Source organism: Pteropus alecto, unplaced genomic scaffold (genome assembly GCF_000325575.1).
Source record: "Pteropus alecto unplaced genomic scaffold, ASM32557v1 scaffold146, whole genome shotgun sequence".
NCBI classification, from domain to species: domain Eukaryota; kingdom Metazoa; phylum Chordata; class Mammalia; order Chiroptera; family Pteropodidae; genus Pteropus; species Pteropus alecto.
This window is the reverse complement of record NW_006442107.1, coordinates 3299365-3309092: the sequence shown is the minus strand read 5'-3', so window position 1 is coordinate 3309092 and position 9728 is coordinate 3299365. Positions and strand designations below refer to the sequence as shown.

At 37.8% G+C, this 9728-nt stretch overlaps 1 protein-coding gene across 1 annotated transcript in view; it reads right to left on the bottom strand.

Moving 5' to 3' along the window:
* The window catches only part of CFAP53 (cilia and flagella associated protein 53), a 26776-nt gene that overhangs the window by 13921 nt on the left and 3127 nt on the right, over positions 1-9728 (bottom strand). The window contains 4 exon segments of the mRNA XM_006919906.3: positions 1-118; positions 3694-3997; positions 7490-7663; positions 8146-8375. The exon segment at positions 1-118 is cut by the window's left edge and continues 19 nt beyond it. Of these exon segments, the coding sequence (XP_006919968.1) occupies positions 1-118; positions 3694-3997; positions 7490-7663; positions 8146-8375 (826 nt within the window).

Here is a 9728-nt window from a genome sequence, read left to right as displayed (position 1 = left end):
TATGTTCTATCTTCTCTCGGAGAGCTTTTTGCAAAGTGGTCCTAATTTCCTGTTTCGTCTTCTGTTTCTTTAGCTTCTCCTGCTCATTCTCAAGTTTCACCTGAGCTTTGTCATTTTCCTAAGGTAAAACAATAATGAAGACAATGCATCAGTACAGTTGGACAAAACAATAAATTAATGCATTTCATTCAAGCGATAGGAATACAGGGTTTCTTAGAAATATACACACCTGGATTTAGCGGGACTATAAGAAATAAAACTCACCTTTTCATTTCTGAGTCAGCAATAAACCTTTGTAAAATTGATCTGTATGTGTAATTATAAAGTAATAAATAGTTGTCGAGTTCGAAATGCAGAAAAGTATGAAGAGAAGTCATCTTTAAACCCAGTACTCATCACTCACCATTACGCTTAAGTTTTCAGTGTACTTGACTTCTAGACTTTTCACTCTATGCAAATCTGCAATCTGCACGTCTTGATTTGGATACATTATTAAGCAACAGTAAGAGTCCAAAAACGGAAATGTGCACATTAGCTAAATATAAAACTAAACTTTCCGCATTTAACTTTTTACAAGTATCCCCCCATTCCTCTGACCTTTTCATCTTTCTGACCCTCCTGGCTGGCTTAATTGCCTGGCTTGTCAAACAGTTTTAACTAGGGTACCAATGCTGCTAGGCATTGTGGATTTGGTAGAAAATCTGGGGACGGTGTAACTGAGGCATTAGTCCTCCTGCCAGAGGCAGCTGAACTCTCCTGGAGGGATAAGTACTTGCCCAACTGAGACAGGAGATAGTGTAGTAATAGTGAGGATGAAATACAAATCCCAATTTGACTTGATTCAACCGAAACTCACACCAGCCATGATTACTGGTTTATGAGAGGGGAGGTATGTACTAGACGTTTCCATTAATGCCATGAGCAGTATATCCCCACTGAATTGTAAGGATCAAATGAGATGATATAAGTGAATATATTTGGCAGTCTCTAAGGAAAAGCAATGGGTACCAAACATGAAAGCCAGGCCACACTTTTTTTTAAAAGATTCACCATGCGAGGAGGAAGCAATTAGCCAAATCCAGACTATGAGACAGGTAGAGTAGGGATGGAGAGAACATGTTCAAGATTAAGAGACTAAAAGTCGTTTGCCACGTTTTGGTTTCACCGGGATAGCTCTAATTGAACATCTGTTGTGCCAGTGCCATGAACTGACCGGACCCCTTTGTCTTAAACGCGCCCTGGTTTGAATGCTGAACAAGTCGTCACTCTTTCTAAAAGAGACTGAGAACAAACATGTTCAGATTCTGATTTAATAGCAAATAATTTAAAGAATGATGGAAATTTGATGCTGATTTTAGATGATAAAAATGAACTATTGTCAATTTTTTTAGGTCTGACATTGGCATTGTGTAAGAAGATGTCCTTAATTATGTTGTTGCTGAGATGCACTAGTGAGATGTATTGAAGGGGGAAATGAGATTTCTGGGATTTGTTTTAAAACATGAAAACAGAGGGGATAGAAAGGACAGAGGAAACCAATATGGCAAAATGTTAAGCCACTGAAACTGGGAAATGGATACATGGAGATTCATTGTACCCATTGCATTTAAAGTGTTCATAATAAAACATTTAAAAAGGTGGAATTTATATAACATTCTCAAAATCACAAAATAATAGTGACAAACAACATATCAGGGGCTGCCAAAGGTTAGGGTTGAGGGAGATTGAAACTATAAAGGAGCAGCTGGAAGTAGTTTCTCTGGGTGATGGAACAGTTCTGTGTCCTGATTTTGGTAGTGGTTACATAAATCTATCCATGTGATAAAATTCCATAGAACTATACCATTCCCCCGAAGAGTACACGTAAAAACTGGTGAAATTCAAAGAAGATTTTAGTTTAGTTAAATAAGGACTAACTTTAGCTGAAAGTATTACACCAATGTAAATTCCTGACACACACACACACACACACACACACACACACACACACACACACATGTACAGGAATGTCTGGTTATAAAAGGGCACACAGGAACTCTCTACTAATTTTTGCAACTTCTTGTGAGTCTAAGAGTTCCAAAAAATTTTTTTAAAACGTTGTTAAAGAAGTGTAGAAATAGCTAAGTGTATGATATAATAAAAAATAAATATTTGATCTTTGTCCTGGTTCCTAGCACATAGCTCCTAAAACCCTTGGAATCACCAAAGTGATAAGACGATCTTTTGTACCCTAAGATGACTGGTGGCTGGAGCTTCAGGATGAGGGCTGGTAAACAGAAAGACCAAACCATGTGATCAGAGGTTTGAAACTTTCATCTCTGCCTTTTGACACCTAGCGAGGGGAGGGAAACCAGAAATGGAGTTCGATCACCTGTGGTCAGTAATTTAATCAATGATGCCTGCATAATGAAACCTCCATAGAAACCCCAAATTACAGGGTTCGGAGATCATCTGGGTCGGTGAACATATCGAGGTGTTGGGAACGTTGCACGTCCAGAAAGGGCATGGAAGCTCTGTGCACCACCTCCCATACCTGCCCTATGCATCCCTTCCATTTGGCTCTCCCTTTTATATCCTCTACGGTAAACCAGTAATGGAAGACAAAGCATTTTCCTGACTTCTACGAGTTGTGTTAGCGAATCATCGAACCTGAGTGACAGTCATGAGAACCTCTGACTTTGCAGCCACGTTGGACAGAAGTGTAGGTAACCTGGGGACCCACTAACTTGTGACTGGGGTCTGAAGTGGGGGCCGTCTTGTGGGGCTGAGCCCTTAAACATGTGGAATCTGACAGTATCTCTGGATAGGTAGTGTCAGAATTGAATTGAATTGTAGGACACCTAGTTGGAGTCCACACAAAATCAGAGAATTGTTCGGTGCGAGAAAAAAGCCAGTACATGGTACCAGAATGCCGGAAGTAAAAATGACTCACCAGGTATCTTACACCAGAGGATGGATACATATAAGGCAGTCTGGGGGCAACCATTTTGATTGTCTTAGAGAAGCTAAAATATTTATACATCTTCTACTAAACTCTTTGAAAGAAAACAGTCTCAGACCCAGAGAAGGCTTCTAGGACTCTGAAATACTTGACATCTGTTATGGTTCCAAATTTCAATACTCGAGATTGCCCAGGAAAATAATACTTTTTTCCTAAATTTAGTGGTACTAAAGTATCAGTTGCCGAAAGCTTTATATACGTATAAAATTGCTACTTTTTCAAGTGTTTTCACATGTTTCCAGTGATAACTCTAACTTCTATACAGTACGGACAGTGATCTTGTTGAAACGAAATTAAATTATCGATGTTGGTGGCCAGAGGGCCGAGGTAGCTGTTGTATGGCACTTTTTCATAGGATTTGGAAACTGTCAATTTCTATATCAAAGAATGGGAAATGTTGCCAAATTGTCACCAGACTTCCGTAGTACAGCCAGTGATTACCCCATTTCATCCTCACAACAAGTAGCTTTGGCTTCATTTTTCACAGGAAGAAACTAGGTCACAACAGCGAAGTAACTTGCCCTGTACAATGGGCTGGCACTGTTAGCTGGGCCTTGAAACCCCGGGCTCTGACCATGTTGCCCTGTGAACCAGCCCAGGCCATTAGGTAAACCGTACAGTAACAGGCCTGCAAACTGCGCACTGTGCCCACTGAGCTGATCGCCCCGCGACAAGCATTCTAAAAGGCCCACCAAAAAGTGCGCCTCTTCTTCCTTCAGCTGCCGCGCTGCCTGCCTCTGCGCCTTGAGGCCCGTGATCTGGGCGTTGAGCCCCAGGCGTGTGTTCTCCACCAGCTCTTTCTGTCTCCTCGCCTCTTCCGCTTCTCGCTTTTCCTTGGCTAATCGGTCTTCCTCCCAGAGCTTTGAGAACATCTGCTCTTCCACCAGTTTTCGTCTTTTCAGCTCCTCATTAAATGCAATCTGTGCTTTCCGCTCCTCGCACACCTTCCTCTGATGGACACCAAACAATTCGACACGGAGCTCCTCACAGCGTTCTCTGAAAGGAGAATTTTAAAAAGGCAAAGCCAAGCCTTTCATGAGACCCTGCTCTATTTACGCACATATCTGTACAGGCAGACGCTGAAGTAAGAAAAGCAAAAGATCTGGATGTGGGCACTCCAAGCAGAGGGAACACGTGACGGGGCAGCATGGGGGCAGGCGCCACGATGTCACAGACAAAATACAGGCACGGGAGAGAGACCCAGCAGGCTTTTTGAATCCTAGTTTTGACATTTCTTATGTGAACTTGAATCAAAAACTGGACTTCTCTGAGCCTGTTTCTTTTATCTGTAAAACCTTTCAAGGTTCTGGTAAGGAAGGATCAGAAATAATGGCTGTAAATGCCTGGTGGATAAGAGGAGCTCAATAAATGGTAACTGTTATTATCACTGTGGTGGAAAGAGAAGGGAGAAGGTCCCTGCGACATGACAAGGGGATTAAAGCTTTGTTGAGGAGAGACCCCACATGCACATCCAAGGAGAGATCCAAGGTTAGAGTCAGCATGGCATGATGAGGTTTCCCCACTGCCCCTGGGCTCACTCCCAGGCAGAGCGCATGCCACTGAAGGGGTTTCTGCCAGAGCTGAGAAAACAGCCCTATTGTTGCCTTTTCACACGCACGCTTATGTCACCGTTCGAGAAATACTCTCTCAGTAAGTGTTTAGACCTCATCCTTTCTTTCGGTCTTAGTAATTCAAGTCTCTTTAAAAGTTCTTTAATGAGCCCTTTTTAAATTAAAGGGCTGTGATTTTCAACAATGTCTACACTTTAGAATTACTTAAGGATATTTTCAAAATCCTACTCCCCACTTCTTCCCTCCCCTACCCCCAGACCAGACTAGCTAAATCAGAGTAACTAGGGGTAGGACCCAGGCAACTGTATTTTTTTAGAGTGCCTCAGGGGGTTCTGGCAGACAGCCACGTGTGAGAACCTCTGATTGAAGGCAATGTTTATAAACAAGTCTTCCCATTTTCTAAATCAAAATCAGCGTCAAAAAGCTGAAGTTTAATAATGGGTATAATAAAGAACTTTTGATGAAATTTTAGTTGCTAAGACTAGGATTAGTCTCTCATTTCCCTAACTAAACTGGAATCTCTGTGAGTGATGGGACTCAGGAATACATTACAGGAATACATGCCCTATATTACCCACCCAATGCCCAATAAATAATTATTGGTTTAACTGATATACGGTCATGCTTATTAGCTACATAAATGATACAAAGCAGTTACCCATATTCTGTGGAAAGCTCAAAGATAACAGAAGTTAAAATTACTAGGTTACCAGAGAAACAAAACACTTTAACAATGAAAAATGAATTCACTTGTCTGAAATCCGTCAGTGAAATTCTATCAGTATTGACCATGATAACTTATTAAAGTCCTTCCCAATACTATGATTAATACTCTAGGAAAGTTGACAATTAATAAAATTCTAAAGCCTAAGAATAACAAGTACAGCTTTCTTCCTAACTACAAAACAAATACATAGTCATTGCAGAAAAATTGTATGTATATAGAAGAGTATGAAGACACTAAAAATACTTAATCCCACTACCAAGAGATAACTGCTGTTAACATGTTAGCGTATTTCGTTCCAGTCTTGTGCATCTGCATTTTTATTAGAAATTGGGATCATTCTGCATAACTATATACCTATATCAATAATTCCTTGTACCTTAACTTTTCTATCTAATGTTATATTGGGAATGTTTCCTCATGAAATATTTTTAAAAATAATTCCTAACTTCAAAACTTTATTATAGTTTACTAAGCTCTGTAATATAGGATGGAGCTGATAAATATATCATAGTTTATTTAAACATTTCCCTATTTGATGAACATATAGGTTACTTCTGACTTCTATTGTAATGTTGCAGTGAATATTCTTAAATGTAGCTCTTTCTGCTTGTCTCTGATGATTTCCTTAAGTCAATTCCCTTCCTTAATATAAAATCAGAGTACAAAAACGTTGTTGAGGCAGTTGATGATGTATGTTGTCTAAGAAGCCAGAATTAACACTTCATGAAGGTGCCCATATCAAGTATTTCTTTAAATCAGTAGGTCTTCAAATGCTTTTAATTATGTATCCTTTTCAGTAAAAAAATTCTAAGCACCTACAAATGAGATTATTATTTATAAACTATATGAAGTTACTACTAACAAACCATTAAATACATGCAAAAATTAAAATTAAAAAGAGATGAGATAAAAAATGAATATCAAACATTTTTCCCCTACATCCTAATGATTCACCTATTCACTTGACCTTAAGAAGTCTTGATTTAGGGATGCTCACTTTTATTTACAGATAGATAGAACAGCTACCTATTTTAATGATAAAAATCATTGATAAGAGGAAAACTTTTTGTTTGTGAGTGCTTTCCATGATCCTTTCACACATAAAATCTTATTTCATCCTCACAAACTTCTTACAGCTCAGATGTAGCAGCAAGTATTATCCCTATTTTAGAGTTAAAGCAATTGAAACCCAGGGAGCCTAAGTGTCTTCTCAAGCCACATAGCCAGTAGTAGTGATATTATTAGCAACAGTTTACTGAGTGCTTATTATTTGCTAAACACTTTACACGTATGAACTGTTTTAACCTTCATAAAAACTAAAGTTACAATGAACATTATTGCAAGTTCGTTATTATTATTATCATTATGCCCAGTTTACAGATAAGAAAAAGGAGGCACAGAGAAGTTAAGCATCTGTGATAAGTTCCTACATTTCATATGTGGTGGAGTTGGGAGGGAAGAGCTGGTAGGCTGACCTTAGAGTTTAGGTCCTTTGGCACTTCATTATATCACCTCTGCCAGTAACTGACAAAGGCAAGACCACTACCCTCAAGCGTTCTGATCATGCATCCTAGAATATTTGTTTAATAAAAACACCCCCAAAACAAATATTATTCGGCATAAAAAAGAAAGAAATCCTGCCATTTGAGACAACACGAATGAATCTGGAGGACGTTATACGAAGTGAAATAAGCCAGAAAGAGAAAGACAAATACTGTATCTCACTTATATGTGCAATCTAAAAAAAAAAAATTAAATAAATTCCTATACTGAACATATAGATACAAAGAGTAGAATGCTGGTTGCTAGGGGCTAGGGTAGAGGGTGAAGAAATGAGGAGATGTTGGTAAAAGAATATATACTTTTCTTCAGTTATAACATGAATGGATAACTTCTGGGGATCTAATGTACAGTACGGTGACTATAGGCAACAATACTGTATCAGATACTTGAAACTTGTTAAGAAAGGAAATCTTAAGTGTTCTTAACACAAAACAAAGCAAAACAACAACAACAAAAAACTCTCGATGTCCACATGATTCAATGATGTGTATATAATTACCAAGACTTAAAGGTACAACTACTATGTACATCCTCTTAAGGCTACACTTTACTGTAAATTACCATCCCTAAACCTTGTTTAATATACCAAGTTCAGATTCTGTGTGTGTGTGTTTCTGACATCATTACCTGAATTGCTGGTCTAACTTTTCAGCTACAAAATCCTGTCTCTCTTTTTCTTTCTTCTCTTTTAATAATCTGGTTTTATCTTTCATTCTATCTTTTTTCTCCTCAACTGTTTCTTCTTTCAATTGCATTTCGGTGAAATACTCATTTTCTTCTGATGCTAAAAGCTCACGTAGCCTGAAACAAAATGAAAAAAAAAAAAAAATTAAAACTGTGATGCACCATTTACTGATTTTTATTTTGATAAATTTAATTCAGAATTACATGTTTAAACATAAATTTTATAAGATATAAAAGATGATTGCAGTCTTCCATAAAATAAAACTAGTTATCATTTAAAGCAATAGACTCATTTGTGCCGTATTTTATTTGATAACAAACATGAAATATGTAATGCTCATCTTCAACAAAGGAAATAAAATGAGCAGATATTAATAAAGTTAATGAAATATACAACAATTATTCTTTTGCTATCATAAAAATGTAGGTTATATCACAAGTGAAAATATAAATAAGCAAAAGCTATTAATTTGGTAGGAATATGAATATCTCAGCTATGATTCTTACTATAAAAATTCACTTGATTTTTGATTGGTCAACCTTAAGTTGTGGTTTTAGGACTATTTTATAGTCTGGGTCATCAGGTTTGTGAGCCTTACTTATTTCGTCTTTCTTCAGTATTGATGATAAACCCTTGCATGGCATCCTTGATTCTTGCTTTCACAAGACTATCCACAAACTTGCGATCATTGTGCTGGTCCCACTCAACTTTCAAGCGATCCCTCTCCATTGCCTTAATGGACTCCAAAACAGCATGATGTTTCTGGTAGCTGCGTTGGATCCTTTCCAGTTGTTGCTCAGCCCCTTGGCTTTTAGGATGCTTGGCTCTCTGAAAACAAGTAACAGTTATCACTTATAATAGCCCTAAAATTAATAGCAAATCTTTAATTAATCATGACCTCCACCAATACTCAATTAAAATGTGGTATATACAACTAATACATCCTGCTACAACTGCAAACAGCTTAAGTGCCTATGGTATAACTTGTTTGATTCTTTTGAACCTATACCCAAGACGTCATCAAATCAGTCTCAACTATTTCTCAAGTACTATTTGAGTAAAAGTTCATGAAATAATAAAGTAAAAAATTTAAACAGGACTCTACAGATTATCTAGTTAAACAAGAGACATTAACTGATTTGCCTAAGGTACTTTAAATAGGGCAGACCTGGATAGAACAAGAATTAGAGGTCTTCTAATCCCTAACCTTAATTTTGCCCCCCAATATCCCATCGTTTCTCAAGAGTAGACAGCATAGTTACCACCGCCGAAATACTTTCAGTTAAAAGGGGCTACTATCTAAGTACAGTTAACCTTTGAACAATATGAGGATTAGGAACACTGACCCCTATGCAGTTAAAAATCCACATGTAACTTTTGACTCCCCCAAAACTTAAGTCATTCCTTGGTATCCACAGAAGTTTGGTTCCAAAACCCACCAAAATCTTCAGATGCTTGTCCCCTATGTAAAACTGCATAGATCAATGCATAGATCAATGCTCTCTGCAGTCCTAGATTTCCAACTGTGAATCAAAAATAGTACAGGTATTTATTGAAAAAAATCCATGTATAAATGGACCCGCATAATTCAAACTCGTGTTGCTTAAGGGTAGACTGTATATAGAATGTATATAAAGTGAGTTGTAGAAAGAGGAAAGGAAGGAAGAAGGAAGGAAGGAAGGAAGGAAGGAAGGAAGGAAGGAAGGAAGGAAGGAAGGAAAGAAAAGGAGAGTAAGAGGGAAAATTTATGATAAAAGGGGAAAAAACACTGGTGGTAGAACTTTATTTCTATTTTTTTTGTGCCCGAAGTTTAATGCAAGGGCTGTGCTCCTGATGTTTAGGGTAACTTGAATTTCTCTCGATATGTTCATTTTATACAAACATTCACTAAAAAGTTGGAAATGTGTACATAATTTTAAATACATATTAATATATTTAATAAAATCACATGAACGATATGTTTTTCATTTCTGTATTCCTAGCATTGAGCATGTCTACCACTGTTGGGTTCTCAATATGAAAGAGAAGGAAAGGAAGGAAGGAAGTTGGGGGAGGGAGGGAAGTGGGAAGAGAGAGGAGGGGAGAAAGAAAGGAGAGAGAGAGAGAGAGAGAGAGAGAGAGAGAGACAGACAGACAGACAGACAGACAGACAGACAGACAGACAAAGTTAGGGGTGGGCTT